The sequence below is a fragment of the Acomys russatus genome, chromosome 7, assembly GCF_903995435.1.
Source record: "Acomys russatus chromosome 7, mAcoRus1.1, whole genome shotgun sequence".
Classification (NCBI taxonomy): Eukaryota; Metazoa; Chordata; class Mammalia; order Rodentia; family Muridae; genus Acomys; species Acomys russatus.
Genome location: NC_067143.1, coordinates 2713968 through 2740043, shown reverse-complemented (window position 1 = coordinate 2740043; position 26076 = coordinate 2713968). Strand labels below are relative to the sequence as shown.

At 37.5% G+C, this 26076-nt stretch overlaps 1 protein-coding gene across 1 annotated transcript in view; it reads right to left on the bottom strand.

Annotated features, from left to right (window-relative positions):
- Positions 1–3146: 3146 nt before the first annotated feature.
- The window catches only part of LOC127191351 (vomeronasal type-2 receptor 116-like), a 28856-nt gene continuing 5926 nt past the window's right edge, over positions 3147–26076 (bottom strand). The window contains exons 3-6 of the mRNA XM_051148415.1: positions 25077–25883; positions 24128–24343; positions 20156–20279; positions 3147–4075 (exon numbers count right to left, since the gene is read on the bottom strand). Of these exons, the coding sequence (XP_051004372.1) occupies positions 3147–4075; positions 20156–20279; positions 24128–24343; positions 25077–25883 (2076 nt within the window). The remainder of the gene's footprint in view (positions 4076–20155; positions 20280–24127; positions 24344–25076; positions 25884–26076) is intronic.

The window sequence follows — 26076 nt, the reverse complement described above, 5'->3', positions numbered from 1 at the left end:
GGGAGGGGAGTAAGGGGAAAATGGGAAGGAGGAAGGAATGGGAGGATACAAGGGATGGGATAACAATTGAGATGTAATAAGAACAAATTAATAAAATATATTAAAAAAAAGAAATGTAATGAGACAACATGCTTTCATAAAGAAATAGGAAAAAAAAAAAAAAAGAAGGGAGCTCCTGCCCAGGTGGTGGTGGCGCATGCCTTTGATCCACCCACTCAGGAGGCATAGGCAGGGGGATCTCTGTGAGTTCAACGCCAGCCTGGTCTACAAAGTGAGTCCAGCTCAGCCAAGGCTACATATCAAAACCCTGTCTGGAAATCGAAAAACAAAACAAAACAAAACAAACAAACAAACAAACAAACAAAAAAGAGTGGAGCCCCATCCATTTCACCCCAGTTATTTCACATCCTCACTTTAGGGGCCTCATCAACATATGAAGGTTGTATTTTTGATACAACAGTCTCTGTGGGTTCATGTAAGCATATACTGTTGTGTCTAGAAGACAGTTTCCTTGGAGTCATGCATCACTGCTTTCTCTTATTATCTTTCTACTTCTATCTCATAGTTATTTGAGTTTTGATGAAGACATCCCATTTAGAACACAGAGTTTCAATATCTTTCACACTACTTAGAATCCACTTTTGAGTCTCACTGTTATCTCACATCTATTGCTCATTGTCTCTGAGCCCCACTGTCCACCATTCAAGATCCTCATAGAGAGTTTCTGGCATCTTTATATGCAGCATATCCTCCATAGTGTAAGAAATACATTCAAGCAAGGCTAGATAAAGAAAGATCTTTCCAGAGATGATGTCAGAGTCAGTCGCTGTTCTTGACATAACTGTGGAGAATGTCTTGTCCATTGGGTAGATCTGAGTAAGGGTTCAATGTTTACTACTTGAACTGTCCTTGGTTAGTGCAATAGTTTGAGCAGGCCCCTGGGGGCCATGATCCACCCATCACAATATTCTTCTTGTAGGTCTAGGACCCTCTGGGTACTATTTCCACATCTCTTATATTTCTCTTACCTAGAATCTGAATAAGATGTCCTCATATCTATCCCAATCTCCTGGTAAGTGAAGACTTTCTTGGGCCATGCCTTTTGGGCTAGTGCCCAATTATAAATGAGTATATACCATGTGAGTCTTTCTGCTTCTGGATTAATTCACTCATTATGATCATTCTTAGTCCCATCCACATGAACTCTGGCGCTCCATATGTGACCACTTCCCTTTGGTGGGGAGGCCAGATGGTACTCAAAGAAAGAATAAGGAGACTATCAAGATGAGACTTGATAGCCTATGACCATGTAGTTGGGGAGGAGGTTCCCCTCAATCTTAGACCTAGGGACGGGGAGTAGGATGAAAGCAGGAGGGAGGGAGGAGCAGGAAGATACAAGTGATGGGATAACAATTGAGTTATAATCTGAATAAATTAATAAAATTGCTATTAAAAAATAAAAAAGATATTTCTATGAAAGCAAGAGGAGACGTATGCTCAGTATTTTGTTGAGGAAGCTTAAAACCAATACTACCTGGAAAATGCTTAAATGATCCATAGGAACTTTTCCATCAATTCAATATTTCCAAATTGTACACATAATTAAAGCCCACCCCTACCTCTCCAGCATTTCGCCCATGAAGACCAAGAACAAAATTGAAAGACAGCACAAAAGGGATCTTAACATGTGGCTCAGGTTTGCTGGAATTTTCTTCAACAGCGCTATTGGCTGTTGAACATTTCACTGTTCCCTTTTGATATGGCTGTGCCAATGTTGTCTTACTAAAATGGTGGGTGTATGTTTCCCTCCAAGAGCAAAGGCTTTCATAGAATTTGGTAGACTTGAATAGATTTCCAATGAAGATATAATTTTACTCTTGTTGAACTGGTCATAAGGCTAGTTATCAACAATATTTTTGAAAAGCTGTAGTTTGGGACATATGAATAATGGCAAAGAATGACAGCAGTTAACATAATATCACACAGTAATATTATAAGAATTTTATAGATGTTTTCTTACACATAATAATGGGAAATTGAAAGGTTCTTTTAAAAATTATATTGTATATCATTTACAAAATAATAATAAATCATGGAGAAATGGGTAGTAATAAAATAGAAGGATGTAACCACTTTGTTATTTTAATAGCGGAATGCATATCAAATTATAGAAAACTGGTGAAAAAATAAAATCAATAACATGAAAATGAACAGTTTATATAAAAAAGGATATAAAAATTGAACATGTTCCCAATGTGGTGCCAAACTTTTTAAAATTTCCGAGCAGTTGAAGTAAAAGAGAGCAGATGACTAGATAAAAGATATATAAATGTGTAGATTCAAATGGAAGTGAGACTAACCAGCTAGATTTAACCTAGCTGCTTATGTGAGGCACTTTGTGATGCTTTGAATATGGGCTGCATGTAGTTACCTCAATGTGGATTGGTCTGCTTGACTCACATTTGACTTTGGGTAGTAAAATACATTTCTAAGTAATTCTGCTAAGTTTTATGCTATCACATTAAACGTAAATTAATGTGTAATTAAATATAAATTATGATATCTGCTGTTTTTCAATATAAGCACATAATCCCAAAGAATAATAAGTTAATTAAATGTGTTGAGATATTTAGAAACACCATGTTATCCATTTTCGAGTTTGTTGTGTTGAAAATTGATTATATAATAAAATTAAAATATACTTACATAACAATTACATGTTAGTATGTTTTATTATAGGAAACTAGGAAATTTTATTCAGATGAACTTTCCAAACTACAACCTATACATATATGTTACCAAGTCAGTCAGAGGAAAGAATATGCATTGAATTCATAAGGAAAATAAATCAACACAAAAATGAACAATCTCTATCAAGGAAGGGTACAAAAATGCAACATAATCCAGGTGTGACGCCATCAATTCTTACACTTAGCGGAGTTGAGGCACCAGAGAGTAGATGTTGTTTTCAAAATTGAAAAAATGGCTTTTATATTACAACACTGTAATACAATTGGATAATGAAATACAATCTGACAGAAACAAAATCCTATTATAATTGTATAACACATATTTATAATAATATAGTGTAAGAATCCAAACCTTCTATGAAGTTGTGATGCTAGAAGCTAAATTTATCTTTTGAACTATGTTTTGTAAGATTTTTTTCTTCTAGAATGTGTCTTGTCCCAGATTTGATGTATTGAGTTCTTGTCTGGTCTCAACAAAATAATGTAACATTTAGGGACAAATATGAAGCCAAGCAGTGCTGCACTGGAAGCCAATATGGAGAAAACTTCCATAGCCACCATGACCTTCCCCTTAGTGCTGTGGTAGACAGGGAGAAAGGTGACCCAGACACAGAAGAACACCAGCATGCTGAATGACAGAAACTTGGCTTCATTGAATGTATCAGGCAGATTCCTTGAGAAGAAGGCCATGGTATAACTCCCAAATGCCAAGAAGCAGAGGTATCCCAGGACACAGTGGAAGGCAACAGATGAACCCTTGTTACACAAAATGATAATGCGTCCATGTTCAGTATGAACATCCTGGTCAATGAATGGAGGAGATGTTGCCATCCATATACCACAAAGACCAAGTTGGATCAGTGTGCACATAGGAATGATGTAGTTTGGGGCCCTTGATATGATTAGCCACCTCACCATTCTTCCTGGAAAAGTGGCCTTGAAGGCAGTGACAACAGTGATAGCTTTGGCCAGCACAGTGGCAAGAGCCACAGTAAATGCAATTCCAAATGTGGTCTGCTGCAGGATGCAGGTGGCTTTGTTGGGCTGGCCAATGAAGTTCAAAGAACAGAGGAAACAGACTGTGAGTGTGGTGAGCAAAATATAACTGAGAGCCCGGTTATTGGCCTTGACAATGGGAGTGTTTCTGTGTTTCACAAAGACTGCAACAACAATGACTGTGAGTGCAGAGAGGCAGAGAGCTAGGCTGCTGAGAGCCATTCCCAAGGGGTCTTCATAGGCCAGAAAACTCACCACTTTCTGGAGACAGTGGTTTTTCTCATTATTTGCATAGTGACTGTCTGGACACTTCACACACTGGTCCATATCTGGTCAGAAGTGAAGGTTATAATGAGCCCATGCTGAGATTATCCTTTTTATCCTGAGACATTACTTAGTACACACTCAATTGACAGTCAAATATGTTTTCTTCCTTAATTTTCTCAGGGACAAAAGATATGTACACTATTGGCGATAATTGAAGATTTATGTAGCCCACCTACTTCTTAGATATTTCATTTAGTAGTTAGGTAGACATATAATATTCGGATCTAATTTATCTCATTCCTACCTTCACACTGCTTTCCTTCCCTGTTTTTATTATCAACTTAATATGTTCTATAACTCTTCTTTTAAATTTTAATAATCATGGAGTCCATTCAGTGCTGACAGTGTTTATATGGTTTGGAAGGGCTTCAGTTACTATGTAGGTGGACTTTCAGGGTTTATATTCCAACAGAAAATCATATATCTTCCTTCAGTTAGCCAGCAAGTGCCAGTAGCTTCTCAATCACACATTTTTGTTGTGTTTTTAATTTAACTAGTTTAATGTCTTTTCTCTCTTTAATTACAAAGGTTCTCTGCCTTTTATGATGCTTTTGTATCTCCTTTGGAAGTAACCAGAACTATAAGTTCCTTGTGTAGCCCTACTTTGGCCCTAATATCACCATATAATTTATATATAATTTATAAATCGGATATGGAAATCTATATAAGAGGGAGACTTTTCAGACAATTCTTTTTCGTATATGAGTCCTGAATTTTCTTATCTTCTTAAAATTCCTTGTGTTTTCAAATTCTGTTCATTCCCTGCTGGGACTTTAGTGAATAGACATTATTACATGAGTAACACAAATACACAATAAAACATTTTCATAAAGTTTGTGAGGAACGCTCTATTTTTATATAGACAGTAGAATATTTGGAATCTTAGAAAACAGTCTTATAATACTCTGATCTTTGAACTTTGTCAATTTATTTTTAACATAATATGTATGTGCCCTGAGTTATGTATTTTATATTATCACTATGTTAAAATAGCTCTATATTACTCAAAATACGAATTCAACAACATATTTTCAATTTTATTTCATTAAAATATTGAATTAACATCTCATGTTTTAAATGATAGTATTAGTTTATTTTTCAAATTTCAATCTGCAATATTTTAAAATTTGAGGTGCTTAGTGCTTTTGAGCTGCATAGTGTTGTAAGGTACTGTTACTAAACGGAAGCCCTGTCATATTTTGTTTGGTGAGTAATCCACTCTTACTATACATGCACAGGCTGCATTCACAAATGCCTTTTGTGATAAATGTGATTGAATATATACATACAAACAAATAAAGATACACACATTCATATATGGAAGTATTTCTTTGCACTGAACATTTGAAAGTAAAATGAATTGTAATAGAAGTGTGGTACTCAGAGAAGAGAGTGTGGAAATACCTTAAGATTCATGACTCATAAGACTGTAAAGAAACAATGATTGCCAGACACATCATGACATTTGTAGAAATAAATTCATAGCCTTGGAAGCATGTACATGATATTTGCAAGTTCAGGCTTGGGCAATTATCATTATGAAATGGATGTTGACATAATGTCACACCCTTACATGAGGATCTATTTTAATTTCTTTTCTTATAAGAGAGGAAGGTCCAATGTTCTGTAAGATTGTGACCACTTGAATGACAACTATTTTACAGTTCAGGTCTCATATTCAAGAGTATTTATATAGCAAAATTGAAGTGAAGAGGGATTTTTTAAAAGGGAGTAAAAAATTAGATAAGTAGAGAGGATGAAATGGATCTGGTGGATTTGGGACACATACACAAGGTCTAAATATATTGTATAGGATATTAAAAGATGAAAATAATTATTATTTAAAAATTACAAATTAATGCAACTATATATTAAACTTTAATGGGAACAACATATTGAGCTTTAAAGTTTATTTGTAGTTGTGTAACAATACACATTCATATATATGTATATATATTTCTATAAAATAAAGATAAAATACACACACCACATAGAGGAAATTAAACAAAATATCCAATCTTCTGCTCTGTATAAAACATGAGATAAATTTGATGTAAATAAATTACAACTACTAAGACATGCATTTATTGATTAGTTTATCCAAATTAAATTAAGATAAGAAATGATAGAATAGAATAAATGTGTCAATTTAAAATATAGATACCAACTTTATGCAAGACAGTTGACATGTTTGAAATTTAGTATTATAATATTTCAATTATAAATAAAGCAAACATTAGGGATACTACAGCAATTGAATATAAATGTGGATGCATTTTTTCATATTGTCTTTGGATATTGTGTTTGAACATTAAGTTTTCCTAATGTTTATTGTGGGATAAAGCCTTCGTTGTCAGCCAAGTGACAGTAAGAAATACTGAAATTTTCAAAACTGATGCTCAGTAGGAGGTATTAGGGATAGAGAATAGAGAAGATATGAGCCTGATGGGGATCATGAAACCACATAACCTCACTTTGTTTTAATAAAACAACACATATTTTAACATCTCAAACATAGGAGAAACCAGCCATGTATGTGAGAGATGGGTGTTGAGTGAATAGAGCTACTTCAGTAGAGAAACAGTCTCTTTTTTCCTTTAAAATTTTTTTACCTATATATTTATGTTATTACACATATATACAGTAGAAACCATGACATAATCAGGAATTAGATAAATGTTACATTCTTAGTGTTTTGGCTATTTGTATTTGACAGCCTTGAAGAAGACATCTTTCCTATCCTGGTGCATCTAATTTCTGAAAGTAAATCAATCTCCATCACATATTGTGATTATCAATTAGAACACCTATCTAGACCTAAAAACATCTTAACCAATAAACAATTAAGCTTCATTGTAAAACTAAGGTACCTGGTCTTTAACTCCCTCAGAGACTTGAGAAGGAATAAACTTGATGAACTGAGTATTCTGGGAATGCAGATAGGTAGCTTTCCAAATGAAAAGATGACACAGACACTTTTCACCCAAAACTCTCTGTAACATTGGACCATGTTCTTCAGCCTTCTGGCTCAATATATCTGACAGACATATTTGTGAGGCAGGAACTATTGAGGGCTTGCTTACCCTCTCTTGGTAGTATTTGGCTGTCGACTCTGCCTGCACCCAAGCTTGCCCCCTTTACAGGCAGAATTCAATCTGTGGTAGGAATGATGACCTTATGCCCAGTGGCTAGTTTGCCACATTTGAAGCATCTCCCTAAAGAGGTTATTTTTTCTGATGCTCATCGTCCTCTGTGAGGTAGGCTGGGTGTTGCCATAAGTTAACCTGCCTCATTGTCAATAAATCTTTAAAGTAATAAAGACTTTTTAAATGCTGCATTCTGCATGTCTCTGGGATTTTTGAAGACCTTATCTTTCTATAGATTCATATCTATCTGCTGCACCTAATATGTATATACTTGTGATAAAGGTAGACTAGCAATTGACATGACCAAGATTTGACCTACTTATATTGAATTTGTGTAATTTATTTCTATTAAACATCTTGCTATAGCACTTTCAAAGCATTTGAAGTGAACCTTGCATTATAATTGAGTTATATGGGTTAATAACTCAGAGTAGAAATATATATAATCTTCATTTCTAATCCTTTACCACTGTATCTAGAATTAAACTCATTTTCTATCTATATACACAATTATATACTGGTGAATTAAAAATACCTTGTGAGTGACAATTGAGGCCTTAAGTTGAGGAGTAGATTCACTACTTTTTGTTCTATCTTCCCTACAAGTTTCTACATTTCCCTTTCTTTCTCTTCAACCCCTTTCTCCAAACAGGGTGTCAATGTCAAGTATGCTGCAAGGAATGTATCCTCTCATATCTAAGCCGATGTCAGTGTCTGTTTTTTTGTTCTGAAAGCATACAATTTTTCACAACAATATACAGTCCTACATTTATAAGTGTATAAAGAGTGCATGATGCACAGAACAGTTAAGGCTGGATTTCTGCTCTTAGTATGAGCAGGTAAAAAAGATCTCTGTAAATCTTCATTAATTACATATGAAGAATGGCTTCTAATAGTTATACATAGGGGTTCTGTAGTAAACAAGAAGCACTGACTATGCCTAGACATTCATGTTTCAACCCGTCTCAGAGCTAGTCCCATATGATGGGATTAGCCATATATGTTACCTTCTTGTTTGGCAGTTTAAATACTTCACATCCTGATTGTAGCCCCCCTCCCTCATTTACTCACTCCCTCATTTATTCCCTCCCTCATCTCCTCTCCCTCCTTCCCTTAGTACTCAGAGAGGGGAGCCCTCCTCCTCTAGTATATGATTTCAGCCTATCAATTCTCATCTGTATTAGCTGTAACCTCTTCCTCTGTAGCCAGGGTGAAGTGATCTAAGTTCAGTGGTCAGAGTGCATGTCTGAAGTAGTCCCTACTCTCCACACTTGGGATCCACAAGGAGATTGTGCTGCTATTACATCCAAGCAGTGGGTCTGCATCCACATTATACGTTGTTCTTGGTTGATGGAGAAACAGTCTCTTTAAAGTGGTAAAATGACATATGAAATCTTTCCTTACACCTCCAAAGAATATTACATATGTGAAATACATTGTATGATTTTGAGCTATAAGAAAAAAATCTGGTAGTCCTTTTAAAAAAATCAATGAAGAAACTATTAAACGTCTTTGTAATGCACTCATGGATATCAAGGATGTTCCCAGTCCTTTTTTATATGATTACATTTGTGATCTCTGAGATCTTATGTGTAGAATTCTTTCATGTAAGTATTATTATAAAATGCCTGGTAAATTCTACAAATCCTAAGAATAACTCTACAAATCCTAAGAATAACTGGAAAACAAGTGGGAATAGCTTTAACATGGTGATCTTTGACTTGCCTGAAAGAGCCACTTATATGAATATCTCCTAGAAAAAGAGAATACCTCCTATTCTATCGCCAATCTTAAACTGAAGTAGAAATCTTTCTTTTTATCTGTTTTAGTTCACCATTTATTTATCTATTTCTTTGGTTTTTTTTTTTTTTTTTTTTTTTTTTTTTTTTTTTTTTTTTTTTGAGACAACGTTTTTCTGTGTAGCCTTGGCTGTTCTGGACCTGCTCTGTAGACCAGGCTGGCTTCAAACTCACAGAGATCTGCCTGCCTCTGTCTCCCAAGTGCTGGGATTATAGGTCTGTGGCACCACACCCAGTCCTTTTCTTCATTTCTATGGACAGAGGAAATTATGCAGAATTACCTTGGTTGTATTTTACGTCTTCTCTCTCAAAGAAAATAAGTGACAGATTATGTAATTGAAACAGACATCTGTAGTTATTGCATCTATGGATGTTGAGGCTCCTAGGTCACCACTAGCAGACCAGCAAGTATTCACTTGTTCTCATGGCTTTCTGGCCACCTTCATATATGAATTTTTTTGTGGCTAATGTAGCTACATTCATAAATTTACCACTAATTTGAAGGGCTTCTGTAAAAAAAGTGGCATTCTATCTTCAAAAATACTTTGATTATAAATTTTCTTTGTTTTTGGTTATTTTTAATATCACTTTCTTTTTTAAAATGTATTTTATTAATTTATTCATATTACATTTAAATTCTTTTTTTTATTAATTTATTCTTGTTACATCTCAATGTTTATCCCATCCCTTGTATCCTCCCATTCCTCCCCCCCCCCATTTTCCCATTATTCCCCTCCCCTATGACTGTTCCTGAGGGGGATCACCTCCCCCTATATATTCTCATAGGGTATCAAGAGACCTGGTGGCACTCAGAGGAAGGACATTTAAATTTTTATTCCATCCCTTCAGACTGGAGCGATGGCTCAGCCCTTAAAGGCTAGGCTTATAACCATAAATATAAGAAATCTTTCATTTACTAAACACCCAAGTCTTTAGAATTCAGCAACAATCACAACACTAAGGAAGGTGAATATTAATCCTTCAAATGTAAGAAGTATCAGTTCAAGTTGATCAGTTTTTACTTATTTAAATTGAGAGCTATTAAAAGTCTCATAATGGTCACATGAGAAACTTCTTTCAAGTAGGATTGCTGGGTGATAGCTCCCATACTAAGCAGTGAAACCATTGTATATCTTTTATGAGTTTATACCTGTGCATTCTCATGATACACAACTCCTTACCATGTTGAATTTTATAGTAAACCTTCATTAATTCTCATAGAATGAAGCTTATCCTATTATTAACATAAAATTTCCTTTTCTTTTTACAATGGATTAAATAATAAGATAATAAAGTTAATTCTGATTGTTATAATTCCATTCCCACAAAATTCAGCTTATTGAAAATAGCATACATTTGAAATTTAGCTTTGATAGTTTTAAATAACTGATATAACTTTTGTTTAGTTGCAATGCAACCACTGAGGGAGGTAAAACCAGGCAGATCTCTATGAGTTTGAGACCACTTTCTTCTACAAAGAGAGTCCAGGACAGCCAAGGCCACACAGAGAAACCCTGTCTGAAAATGTCCTCCTGCTTGATTCCTATAACACACTCTCTCTCTCTCTCTCTCTCTCTCTCTCTCTCTCTCTCTCTCTCTCTCTCTCTCTGTGTATACATATATGTGTATACATACACACAGCCATATCGTATGTATATGTACATGTGTGTTACATCTATAACTTTAATGCATGTGCTAGATATTAGATAAACCAACAATATTGAAAAGGTGGCCTAATAACAGAGAATTGGCACAGGATTTTATACACTTCATCAATTTATGCAGTAATCTTGGAAGTGAGCCATTATTCACAACACTCATAGGCAAAGTTCCTGGCAATTGTGTTACTGTCATACACATTTACTATGATCTGACCCAGAACAAAAACCTCACTCCACAGATTTTAGCACAGTATTTATTCTGAAATTCAGATTTTTGGGATATATGGATTTCTTTTATTTAAAAATCATAATTTCAATGCCCATATACAGCAATAGAAAATAGAAAACATATAACTTTTAATCCTCACAGTATCAGTAACAATATTAATAACTATCAATTGCCTCTTGATTAATATCAGATCCAAAAGTTTTAAGTAAAATTTTCTAAAATACTATAAAATTTTCTTTTAAGTCTGTTTTAGTTACTATTTTATTGCTGAGAACAGACATCATGAACAATGGCTTACAGAAATATTAATAGGGGTATTTGGTTATATTATAATGGGGTTAATATATTTTCTTTATAACAGAAAGCATGGAAGCAGCCAGGATGCATGTCACTGGAACAATATATAATCACCTACACCCTGACTGAAGGCTGGAAGCAAAGAAAAGACAGAGACTGAATGTGATTTGGACTTATCAAACCCAAGTGATATACCTCTCTCCAAAAGGCCACAAACCATAATTTTTCTAAAGTTTCCATTAAGAAAATAAAAAGTTCTGTAAAATTTCTTGTCTAAGAGAGTGCAGTAAGTTAGTAAAACCTGCAGCTTTCAAATCACTACATGAAAACATTGTTTTCTGGACATAGGTCAGTTTCAAATATAAATTCGTCTCACATAAGACAGTGCAGTAGATGTTTGCAGGCTTATGACAGACCAAGTTCAGCATAGAATGTGGAGGAGATTAGCATGAAGATATGCACCCAGCAAAAGATCTTTTGACAATTCATATCTATTGGGAGGAGAGTCTTTTCATTTTTAAGGGCCCATGGTTGGGTTACAACCCTCAAGTAATATCCACTCACCCCAGGATAGGTGAGAATCACAGATTATATAGTGTAATTAGGCAAATTTGGGTAGATGGGGAAGAGGTGGATGGATATGTGTGGAGTGGGAATTTGAATATGATCACACACATTGTAAGAATGTATCAAAAACTACTAAAAATGGGAAAATATTTTTGAATTGATCTATGAATAATCCAAAGAAGATACAACAGATGTGAGCACACTTTAAGCCTTGAAAGTGAGTTAAATGCAGTTTGAAAAACATTAATGACTTTCTTGCAAGATGGCGTCAACCAGTATGCACCATAGCTGATCTACTCCGAGGAGACCAGGGACGTGAATGGAGCCACAGACTGCTGGATTTTGAGAACTGTAGGTGAGTGAGGCCCCAAACTCCGCAAACCACCAGTGGGTCTAACCCAGGGACAAGCAACAGCCCGAAGGGGATAAACACACTCCCCAAACTCTGAATCGGAATCCACAACCAAGCTGCAGCTGGCACATAAAACCCAAACTTGCCATTTGGAGAGGGGATTTTCCAGAGCCCCCAACCTGAGGAGTCTCAGTGAATACGGTGAAACTACCATTGAACCTCTCCATCCACACCACGCCAAACTGTGGAGGTCACCTGCCTAGCCCTAGTGGAAACACAGGGGGTGGGACTCACCAAAAACAGCTAAAGCTGGCGTGTAGCTGGCGTGTCTGTGTCCTGAGCCCAATCTGAACCCAGACACAAAGGATTGACCCTGCAAACAGGGGCAGTTAGAAACCAGCGTGGACTGCTCCCACAGCCCAGTGGAACTGCCCATGTTATTGGGAGATGTAGGTCTTGCTTGCGGTGTCTAAATGCTGACCTAAAGCAAGCTGGGAGCATTCTGGCTTTTACTGGTGGAAAGAGAAGATACAAGGGATTCCCACCAGTGGTCTGAATCACCATTGTCGCCAGCCACCTGCCCGGGCTGCCAGCACTGACCCGGCACTCCACAAACAACAGAACCTAGCTGGGTCCATTCTTGCGGGTGCGACAGCACCTCCCAGGATGTAGGGAGCCTTGGGTCATGCTTGCAGCATCTAACTGCTGACCTAACGTGAGCTAGTAGTATCCTGGCTGTCACTGGTGGAAAGAGATAATACAGGGGATTCCCACCAGTGGTCTGAATTGCCATTGTCACCAGCTGCTGGCACTGACCTGGCACTCCCCAAACAACAGAACCTAGCTGGGTCCATTCTTGCGGGCACGACAGGACCTCCCATGATATAGGGAGCCATGGGTCATACTTGCAGCATCTAACTGCTGACCTAAAGTAAGCTGGGAGTATCCTGGCTTTCACTGGTGGAAAGAGAAGATACAGGGGATTCCTGTCAGCGGTCTGAATCGCCATTGTTGCCAGCTGCCTGCCTGGGCTCCCGGCACTGACCTGGCACTCCCCAAACAACAGAAACTAGCTGGATCCATTCTTGCGGGCGTGACAGGACCTCCCATGATACAGGGAGCTTTGAGTCATGCTTGCAGGGTCTAACTGCTGATCTAAAGCAATCTGGGAGCGTCCTGGCTTACAGGACTGTGGAAAATTGCTGCCTCCTTGAATACTGCCAGTGGCCTGAAACCGTATTGTCTCAGGCCCACCAGGCACTGATCCTGTAATCTCCAACAGGCAGATCCTAGCTGGGTCAGCTCCTGCAGACCCAGAAAGAACTCCCAAATTCATGGGAGAGGCTGCATGCTCCTACAGAGTATAGAGGCAGAGCTAAAAGACAGCTGCAGCCCAGAAGATCTGATCCACCTGGGGTCTTGGCTACAAAGCAACAGGAAGGACAGGCAGCTGGGATCAACCTACACAACCAGAGAGCTTGTGTGCTGACCTTACTCTAGAGCCCAAAACTGATGTTCTGAGTTACAGAAGTAAGGTGAAAAGGCCCAAACAGAAACCTACTTTGCATGACTCAGCCTGGAGCCTAAGGTGTTGAGAAAAATCTCCAGGAGTAGAACCTGAATCACCTGCCTGGTCCAGAGAAATACTCCCTGATCCCCACAGGCAAGGGCACCCTACCTATAATCAGGCATCAACTACCCACTCTCAAACAGGGAAGGTCACTACAAACCACCTCCCAACATCAGAGTCACCAAAATGACAAGAGGACAGCGAAAGAACGCTAACGAAAACTAAAACAGGTTGGCATCTCCAGATCCCAGCAATCCCAATGAAAACAACCTGGAGAACCCAACAACAATTGATATACAAGAAAATGACATTGAGTCCTGAGTAAATAAGATATTAAGGGAAGAAACAAATAAAATCTGTAAACAAATGCAGGAGGAGGCAAACAAGAGGGCTGAGGATTTAAAAGAGTCATATAAAGAGGCATTTGAAGAATTTCAGAAAAATACAAATAACCAGATGAAGGAAATTATTAAAAGAGTTCAAGACCTGAAGATAAAGATGGAAGCTATCATAAAGAAACACGCGGAAGAAAAACATGATTGAGAAGCATCAGAAAAGAAAGGAAGCATGTCAGATGTGGCCTTATCAAACAGATTGCAAGAAATGGAAGAACGAATATCGGGACTTGAAGATACAATTGCAGAACTGGAAACATCCATCAAGGAAAATTCTAAATCTGAAAAGTGCCTGACACAGAGCATTCAAGAAATCAAGGACACCATGAAAAGAGGAAATTTGAGAATAATAGGGATAGAGGAAAAAGAAGGCAACTGACTCCACAGCCCAGAAAATATCTTTATGAGAATAATAGAAGAAAATTTCCCCAATTTGAAGAAGGAGATGCATATGAGCATACAAGAGGCATACAGAACACTAAATAGAATAGACCTGAAAAGAAAATCTTCCCGCCACATAATAATAACAACACAAAATATACAGAACAAAGAAAAAATATTAAAAGCAGCAAGAGAAAAAGGCCGAGTAACATATGAAGGCAAACCTATCAGAATTACTCTGGACTTCTCAACAGAGACCATGAAAGCCAGAAGGGCCTGGACAGAGGTTCTGCAAACCCTAAGAGAACACAGATACCAGGGAATATTACTATACCCAGCGAAATTATCAATAACCATTGACAGAGAAAACAAGATATTCCATGACAAAAACAAATTCAAACAGTATATAGCCACAAATCTGGCTTTACAGAAGTTACTAGAAGGAAAACTCCACCCCAATGGGTCATACTACAACCAAAACTACATAGGAAATAGGTAAATATACCATCGCAAAATCACAACCTCACAAAATCTCGACTATTACAAATACCAAAAATGAAAGGACTTAGCAATCACTGTTCATTATTGTCTCTCAACGTCAGTGATCTCAATTCTCAAATAAAGAGACACAGACTAACTGAGTGGATGCATAAACATGACCCAACATTCTTCTGCATTCAAGAAACACATCTCAACCACAAGGACAGACATTGCCTCAGAGTAAAACGCTGGGGAAAAATATTCCAAGCAAATGGTCACAAGAACAAGCTGGGGTAGCCATTCTAATATCTAATAAAATAGACTTTCAACCAAAATTAATCGAAAGGGATGAGGGTGGACACTTCGTACTTGTCAAAGGTAAAGTCAACCAAGAAGACATCATGATTTTGAACATATATGCTCCGAATACAAGGGCTCCCACATTTGTAAAAGAGTTATTAACAAAGCTTGAACCACTCATCAATACCCACACATTAATAGTGGGAGACTTCAACACCCCACTTTCACTCAAGGAGAGGTCTTTGAATCAAAAACTAAGCTGGGAAATAACTTCACTAACCAATGTCATGAATCATATGGATCTAACAGATACCTACAGAACTTTCCACCCAAAAGCAAAAAATTATACCTTTTTCTCAGCTCCCCATGGAACATTCTCTAAAATTGATTACATAGTTGGTCACGAAGCAAACCTCAACAGATACAAGAAGATTGAAATAATACCTTGTATCTTATCAGCTCACCATGGTCTAAGGCTGGACTTCAACAGCAACAGAAATAACAAAAATCATACTAACACGTGGAAACTAAACAACTTTCTACTTAATGATACATGGGTCACGGAAGAAATAAGGGAAGAAATAAAAGACTTCCTGAAATTCAATGAAAATGATAGAACAACATACCCAAACTTGTGGGACACATTGAAAAGAGTGCTTAGAGGAAAATTCATAGCACTAGTGCCTTTATAAAGAAAATGGAAACATCTCACATAAATAACTTAACAACACATGTGGAAGTTTTAGAAAAAAAGAAGCAAAAACACCCAAGAGGAGTAGACACCTAGAAATAATCAAACTCAGGGCTGAAATCAATAAATTAGAAACAAAGAGAACAATCCAAAAAATCAACAAAACCAAGAGCTGGTTCTTTGAGAAAATTAACAAGATAGACAAACCGTTAGCCAATCTAACTAAAAGACAGAGAAACACTATTCAAATTAACAAAATCAGAAATGAAAAGGGAGACATAACAACAATACAAATACAAAACAATACAAATACAAAGCAATACAAAGAATCATAAGAATCTACTTTAAAGGCATTTATGCCACAAAATTTGAAAATCTAAGGGAAATGGACAATTTCCTCAACCGATTCCATTTGCCAAAATTGAATCAACACCAGATAAACAAATTAAATAGCCCTTTCTCGCCTATAGAAATAGAAGCAACCATTGATAGTCTCCCAACCAAACAAGCCCAGGGCCAGATGGTTTCAGTGCAGAATTCTACCAGTCCTTCAAAGAGGAGCTAATACCGATACTATTCAAGCTATTCCGAAAGATAGAAATGGATGGAATATTACCAAATTCATTCTATGAGGCCACTGTCACATTGATAACTAAACCCCACAAGGACCCAACAACAACAACAAAAAGGGAATTTCAGACCAATTTCTCTTATGAACATTGATGCAAAAATACTTAACAAAATTCTCGCAAAGCGAATACAACAGCATATCAAAGACATCATTCACCATGACCAGGTAAGCTTCATTCCAGGCATGCAGGGATGATTTAACATAGGGAAATCCATCAATGTAATCCACCATAATAACAAACTGAAAGAGCAAAACCACATGATCATCTCTTTAAATGCAGAAAAAGCATTTGACAAAATCCAACACCCATTTATGTTTAAAGTTCTGGAGAGATCGGGAATACAAGGCACTTATCTAAACATAATAAAGGCTATATACAGCAAACCAATAGCCAACATTAAATTAAATGGAGAGATACTGAAGGAAATCCCTCTAAAACTGAGGACCTGACAAGGCTGTCCACTTTCCCCATATCTCTTCAATATAGTTCTTGAAGTTCTAGCCAGAGCAATAAGACATCAAAAGGAGATCAAGGGGATCCAAATGGGAAAGGAAGAAGTCAAATTATCCCTATTTGCAGATGATATGATAGTGTATATAAGTGACCTGAAAAATTCCACCAGAGGACTCCTACAGCTGATAAACACCTTCAGCAAATTGGCAGGATACTAAATAAACTCAAAAAAGTCAGTAGCTTTCCTATATACAAATGACAAACAGGCAGAGGAAGAAATTAGGAAAATTACTCCCTTCATGATAGCCACAAGCAATATAAAATATCTAGGAATAACCCTAACCAAGCAATTGAAGGACCTCTTTGAAAAAAACTTTTTTTTAAGCTACGCACCTTTCTTTCTTTTTTTAAAAAAATTTTATATTTTTTAATTAATTTATTCTTGTTACATCTCAATGTTTATCCTATCCCTTGTATCCTCCCATTCTTCCTTCCCCACCCATTTTCCATTATTCCCCTCCCCTATGACTGTTCCTGAGGGGGATTACCTCCTGCTGTATATGCTCATAGGGTATCAAGTCTCTTCTTGGCAACCTGCTGTCCTTCCTCTGAGTGCCACCAGGTCTCCCCCTCCAGGGGACATGGTCAAATGTGAGGCCCCAGAATATGTGAGAAAGTCATGTCCCACTCTCCACTCAACTGTGGAGAATGTTCTGACCATTGGCTAGATCTGGGTAGGGGCTTAAAGTGTACTGCCTGTATTGTCCTTGGCTGGTGCCTTAGTTTGAGTGGGACCCCTGGGTCCAAATCTCTGAAGAAAGAGATTGAAAATGACATCAGAAGATGGTGGGATCTACCTTGTTCATGGATCGGGAGAATTAACATAGTAAAAATGACCATATTACCAAAAGCAATTTACAGATTCAATGCAATCCCTATCAGAATACCTACAAAATATCTTGAAGATATTGAAAGAACAATTCTCAACTTCATATGGAGAAACAAAAAGCCCAGAATAGCAAAAACAATCCTATACAATAAAAGATCCTCTGGAGGAATCTCCATACCTGATCTCAAACTGTACTATAGAGCAACAGTAATTAAAACAGCATGGTACTGGCACAGCAATAGGCTAGTAGATCAATGGAATCGAACTGAAGACCCAGAGATGAATCCACACACATTTGGCCACTTGATTTTTGACAAAGAAGCCAAATCCATTCAATGGAAAAACGACAGCATCTTCAACAAATGGTGCTGGTCTAACCGGATGTCTACATCTAGAAAAATGCAATTAGACTCCTATTTGTCACCATGCACAAAACTCAAGTCCAAGTGGATTAAGACCTCAACCTAAAACCAGAGACATTAATCCAGTTAGAGGAAAAAGTGGGGAAGAGTCTGGAACATATTGGCACAGGAGACAAGTTCCTGAATGGAACACCAACAGCCCAGGCCTTAATGTGAACAATTAATAAATGGGACCTCATGAGGCTGAGAAGCTTCTGTAAGGCAGGAGACACTGTCAAGTGAACAAAGCAACAGCCTACAGACTGGAAAAAGATCTTCACCAACCCTTCATCTGACAAAGGTCTAATATCCAAAATATATAAAAAACTCAAGAAATTAAACACCACCAAACCAAATAACCCAATTGAGAAATGTGGCTTGGAACTAAACAGAGAATTCTCAACAGAGGAATATCAAATGGCTGAGAAACACTTAAAGAAATGCTCGACCTCCTTAGTCATCAGAGAAATGCAAATCAAAACGACACTGAGATTTCATCTTACACCCATCAGAATGGCTAAGATTAATAACTCAACTGACACCACATGCTGGCAAGGATGTGGAGAAAGAGGAACACTCCTTCATTGTTGGTGGGAATGCAAACTAGTCCAACCACTTTGGAAATCTATCTGGCGTTTTCTCAGAAAAATGGGAATAGGGCTTCCTCAAGACCCAGCTATTTCACTCCTTGGAATATACCCAGAAGATGCAATACCACACAACAGGGACATATGCTCAACCATGTTCATAGCTGCCTTATTCATGATAGCCAGAACATGGAAACAGCCTAAGTGTCCCTCAGTAGAAGAATGGATAAAGAAACTGTGGTACATTTACACTGTGGAATACTACTCAGCTATTAAAAACAAGGAATTTCCGAAGTTTGTGGACAAATGGATTGAACTAGAAATTATCATAATGAGTGAGTTCATCCAGAAGCAAAAAGAGTTAAATGGTATATACTCACTTATATCGAGACACTAGTCCAAGGGGTACATCCCCATGAAAAACTTTACCTACCAGGAAAGTGGGTCAGAGCGGATGGCATTCTATTGAGACTTTAGGTGTGAGAAGCCTGGGAGAATGAGGAAATAGAAGGATCCAGAGGGTCCTGGAAAACTACAGGCGGATCTGGGCTCCAGGGTCCTCCTCAAACTATGGCACCAGCCAAAGAAAATGTAGGCAGTAAACTTTGAACCCCTACACAGACCTAGCCAATGGGCAGGAAATTCTCCACCGTTAAGTGGAGAAGGAGATCTGACTTTCACACAAACTCTGGTGCCCCATATTTGACCATGACCCTTGGATGGGGATGCCCCGTGGCACTCAGAGAAGGGATAATAGGCCACCAAGAAGAGACTCAATACCTATGAGCATATACAGGGGGAGGAGGTCTCCCTCAGTAACAGACATAGGGGAGAGGAATGGGGGGGGGGGGAAGCGGGAGGGAGGGAAGAATGGGAGGATACAAGGGATGGGCTAAAAACTGAGATGTAATATGAAATAATTAATAATAAAAAAAGAAAAAAAGAAAAACATTAATATTTGATCATTCAGTAATGTGTTTTAAACAACACAGTGAAATAAAACACTGTTAGGTACAAAAGAATATGTTTTTTTCCTGCAGTAATCAGTATTGCCAGTGAATCAAATATATAAATCAAGTATTATTTTCAATGGTAATCTATTTTAAGGGAATGTTAATGAATTATGACCTTAAGTTCCTAAACAAAATAAGAAAAATTTATGTCTGACTTCCATTAAGATCATTCTTATTTGGTAGGATATTTTGCAGTATTTCAGAGAAATGGGAATACTTTCTGATATAGCTGAATTTACCTGTCTCATTGGAAATCTCATTGTCTGCACAAGGAGTACAATTGTAGCAGCAGACAGCCTGGCCCTCCAGAGAGACTTTCCTGAAGCCAGGTCCACAACTCTCACTGCACACAGATCGAGGGGTCTGAGAAAAATTAAAAGAATGTCATGTCATGCTTATGTTTTTTGAAAAATCACAAAATGGAGATTTTGAATAGTATGCATTGAATTTCTTTTTTTTTCTTTTTTTCTTTTTTATTATATATATATATATTTTTATTAATTTATTCTTGTTACATCTCAATGTTTATCCCATCCCTTGTATCCTCCCATTCCTCCCCCCCCCATTTTCCCATGATTCCCCTCCCCTATGACTGTTCCTGAGGGGGATTACGTCCCCCTATATATTCTCATAGGGTATCAAGTCTCTTCTTGGCTACTTGCTGTCCTTCCTCTGAGTGCCACAAGGTCTCCCCCTCCAGGGGACATGGTCAAATGTGAGGCACCAGAGTATGTGAGAAAGTCGTATCACACTCTCCACTCAACTGTGGAGAATATTCTGACCATTGGCTAGATCTGGGAAGGGGTTTAAAGTTTACCTCCTGTATTGTCATGCATTGAATTTCTGAGCTTTATTATAAATATAAGAAGATATTTGGAAACACTATGCTCTTCTGAAAGCAAGTATGTTTAGATATTTGTCAGGTGATTGTCATAACTTTAAGAGTTATGACAAGTGTAAGAGATGCAGGTTATCTGGGACATGATCTAGAAAGGCATGGAGTCTTTCTAGAGTGATTATGTCTCTATATTTACTGACTACTAATTTGAGCAATTTTACTTCAACCATGGTTGTGAATATTGACTGTCAACAAGATTTAGCATGATTATGGAAACAAATATGTGTCTGTTTGTCTGAAGGATTTATCACTAAATCTAGCTAAGGTGAACTCTGAGGGTCACTATTTAATGGCTGCTGTCTCATACCAAATATAAAATTCATAGATGAGGTGCTATATTCATTGCTCTCTACGGAAATGATATAATCAGGAGCCTTATAAATTGGAAACCGTATATTTCCAAGGATAAGACATGGCACCCTCAGAACTTTTCTTCAGATGCTTCCGTGCTGTATTTATTTGTAGAAGCTAGGCAAGTCAGTTGTGTACTCATGGCGTACCACACAGTCCTCTTTTTCTAGAGGCCTAAAAAGCAAAGGATAACTGATAAACCAAAGAAATTCCTAAGCATGGAACAGCAATTTATGCATTGAGTATATACAGCAAGTTAGAGGATACTAATATGTAAATATGCAGTATTTTGAATGGAAATATCCCACATAAGCTCAAGTTTTGAGGCCTTGATACCCATGAAATCACACTATTTTGTGGCTAATTGAAACATTTGCAGACCAGTACTTACTGAGGGAATTATTATTTTTTTTTTTTTTTTTTTTTTTTTTTTTTTAGATGACTTAATCTTTTTTTTTTTTTTTTTTTTTTTTTTTTTATTAATTTATTCTTGTTACATCTCAATGTTTATCCCATCCCTTGTATCCTCCCATTCCTCCCCCCCCATTTTCCCATTATTCCCCTCCCCTATGACTGTTCCTGAGGGGGATTACGTCCCCCTATATATTCTCATAGGGTATCAAGTCTCTTCTTGGCTACTTGCTGTCCTTCCTCTGAGTGCCACCAGGTCTCCCCCTCCAGGGGACATGGTCAAATGTGAGGCACCAGAGTATGTGAGAAAGTCGTATCACACTCTCCACTCAACTGTGGAGAATATTCTGACCATTGGCTAGATCTGGGAAGGGGTTTAAAGTTTACCTCCTGTATTGTCCTTGGCTGGTGCCTTAGTTTGAGCGGGACCCCTGGGCCCAAATCTGCCTATCATATTGTTCTACTTGTAGATTTCTAGGACCCTCTGGATCCTTTTATTTTGCTGTTCTCCCATGCGTCTCTCATTTAGAGTCCCAATAGGATGCCTTCCCCTCTGTCCCAGTTTCCTGGTAAGTGAAGGCTTTCGTGGGACATGCCCCCTGGGCTAGTATGCAGATATAAGTGAGTATATACCATTTGATTCTTTCTGCTTCTGGGTTAACTCACTCATTATGATCATTTCTAGCTCAATCCATTTATCCACAAATTTCGGGAATTCCTTGTTTTTAATAGCTGAGTAGTATTCCATAGTGTATATGTACCACAGTTTCTTTATCCACTCTTCTACTGAGGGACACTTAGGCTGTTTCCATGTTCTGGCTATTATGAATAAGGCTGCTATGAACATGGTTGAGCAAATTTTCTTGTTGTGTGCTGGAGCATCTTCTGGGTATATTCCAAGGAGTGGAATAGCTGGGTCTTGAGGAAGCCCTATTCCCATTTTTCTGAGATAGCACCAGATAGATTTCCAAAGTGGCTGTACTAGTTTGCATTCCCACCAGCAATGAAGGAGTGTTCCTCTCTCCCCACATCCTCGCCAGCATGTGGTGTCGCTTGAATTTTTGATCTTAGCCATTCTGATGGGTGTAAGATGGAATCTCAGAGTTGTTTTGATTTGCATTTCCCTGATGACTAAGGAGGTTGAGCATTTCTTTAAGTGTTTCTCAGCCATTTGATACTCCTCTGTTGAGAATTCTCTGTTTAGTTCCAAGCCCCATTTCTCAATTGGGTTATTCGGTTTGGTGGTGTTTAATTTCTTGAGTTCTTTATATATTTTGGATATTAGACCTTTGTCAGATGTAGGGTTGGTGAAGATTTTTTCCCAGTCTGTAGGCTGTCGCTTTGTTCTCTTGACAGTGTCTCCTGCCTTACAGAAGCTTCTCAGCCTCATGAGGTCCCATTTATTAATGGTTGACATTAAGGCCTGGGCCGTTGGTGTTCTGTTCAGGAAGTTGTCTCCTGTGCCAATATGTTCCAGGCTCTTTCCCACTTTTTCTTCTAAGTGAGTTAGTGTCTCTGGTTTTATGTTGAGGTCTTTAATCCACTTGGATTTGAGTTTTGTGCAAGGTGACAAATATGGGTCCAGTTTCATTTTTTTACACATAGACCTCCAGTTAGACCAGCACCATTTGTTGAAGATGCTATCCTTTTTCCATTGAATGGATTTGGCTTCTTTGTCAAAAATCAAGTGACCATATGTGTGTGGATTCATATCTGGGTCTTCGATTCGATTCCACTGATCAACCAGCCTGTTGCTGTGCCAGTACCATGCTGTTTTAAGTACTATTGCTTTATAGTACAGTTTGAGATCAGGTATGGAGATTCTTACTGAGGGAATTATGATATTGACTTTAGTAATTGAAACATTATAATCCTTGTCTCAGGTCCAATTTTCTCATTTTACTTACTGTAATTGTGTGTAGATAGAAACATTATCACTCTGGTCCCAATGACTGTCTCCAAGATCACTAATTGTTGTTATAATTTCATGCATGGTAGATTCATAACTTTGCAATCACAAGACAAAAATATATATTTTCTTTTAAAATCACTTTTTGTCATGACATTTGATCATAGGCAAAACATAATTTTACATTGCTTCCTTATCATAATCACAAATGAGAGGTTTTCTTCAAAGATTTGATCCACAATCATTTTGGAGATACCCTATGAGAATATATAGGGGGACGTAATCCCCCTCAGGAACAGTCATAGGGGAGGGGAATAATGGGAAAATGGGGAAGGGGAGGAATGGGAGGATACAAGGGATGGGATAAACATTGAGATGTAACAAGAATAAATTAATAAAAAAAAAAGAAATTCCTTTTTTCCAAGTGTCCAAAATTTGTGACAACTTGCCAAAATTATTCCTCTTTCAAATGAATATTGGGAGACAGATTTAACATTAAATACTTCTATTGATCTGAATCAGGGAAGGTGAGAAATCCTTTATACTAATAATTTGGTGGTATTTTATACTGGTATTAGGAGAGTGCTTGGCCTTGAGGCAGACAACAAGCATCATTATATCAGGAAACAAAACATAACCCACCTCTGAAAATTTTTCTGGCCATTGTATCATCTGTTCAGATAACAACAACTGTTGACCATGTGGAGCATTTGGAGAAAATGTTCCAATTTTCATCTTTAGTCCAAGACCCTTTGGAAAATCCCAAAAGTTAAGAATATCATATTCTGCCTCTAATTTCTCACTCCAATCTACACCCATGTTTTCTCTTGCAAGAATGTCTTTCAGGAAAGAGTTAAGCTGAAAGAGATTAGTTAATTTACATTACAGCATGTTCCAGAGGCAGAATGTAACTTGTACTATAGCTCATTGTTTTTAGTTTTCGATGGTAAAGTCAACACTAATGAAGGTTCCAGTGACGTTGAGGGAACAAGAACCTCTGTGAGTGGGACACTATTCTGCTTATGTCGCTCACCTTTAACAGAAACCATGGAACGAAGCTACTGTAATGGATCAATGACTGCTGATTTATGCAAATCTCAAACTATGAAAGCTAGCCAGACCTAATTGCCTTCAAAATACCTTCAGAAGCCCAGTGTCTAAAATGATGATATTTATGTCTCTTGGGTAGTTAAAAGGAACTACTTATGTATAAAACCACTGCAAGTGTTTCACTTAAATGTGAATTTTTATATTTCTGTTATAAGAAAATCATAGGGAAAACATTTATTTTCCTCATTGAAACTATTACCAGGAGATGAAAGTATAATTAAGTATTTATTCCAAAATCAGTAAGTCCAATTTCTCCTGTTATCACACAGCCATTTCTTAACAATACACACACACACACACACACACACACACACACACACACACACACAAAACTGCCTTGAACTCCAGTTAAGATTAAAAGCACAAGCAGTCCTCTGATTTTGTATAAAGTTTACTGAATTTTACAGTGCCTAATATAAGGTCTTTGCAAATTCTCCTATGTCATAGTGCTGATATCACAATACAATGCAAAGGATGTTACCTGCCAAGGGAAAAACAGCATCCCTTCCCCATTTTCATATGGTTGCATCTCTACTTGCTCAAGACTCATCTCGTGGAGACTATGAGCCACAGCATACACAGCTTTGTATATACTATAGCTTTCTTCACTCATGTTTATGTCAAATACATGTCTAGGTAATTCTTCCAAAGAAGCATTAGCTTGACAGTTGTCCAAAAGTTTACAATCAGTGTCAGAAAATGAGCACTTGAAGAACAAATGCCACAATTTAGGAAGATAAATGTCTTCAGGGTATTTGTAAGGATTCACTGTTCGAATAAAATTGGTAAATTCAACACTCTCCCTATAATGATGGGTAAAAATGAGGCTCCCGTGGAATGAGTCTAACAGGAAATAGTCAGCATGGTCAGTAACATCCTGTTCAAAGTTCATGATCCAGACTTTCCAGGTCAGTAACTTTTGCCCAATATTTCTCATTAGACCTTGTAGAGAATCAATGTTACCATAAATGATTATCACATTTGTTGATGACTGCTGGATTTCATCCATATTTTTCCAGTCTTTGTTATAAAATAAAGTCCAGGTGGCAGGGATCATTTTCACAAAAGCTATGCAGACTCTTTTTCTTTCCATATCATCTCTGAAATCTGATAGAATTTTATTCCCTATGTGGTCATCTGGGAGGATGAGACCAACCCAGGACCACCTAAAATGAATCAGCAAAGAGACAATGCCAAGTGAAAGAGATGTGTCCTTGGGAGCCATCTGGTAGAGAGAAGAATACTGACTTCGGTCACTCAAGATAGGATCATAGGGTCCAAAAGAAAGCTGAAGCAAATTGGAAAGAAGAGGATGAATATTAACATCCTGCTGTCCTGAGCAAGATATGACAGTAGGAAAGAAAGACAGGTTCATTATAATTTCACAGGTGAATTCCACTAACAAGATTTCATAGAAAATCCTATCAAACCTGGTAATTTTAGGGAATGATCTCATTCCATTCAGTTCATCTTCACTACTC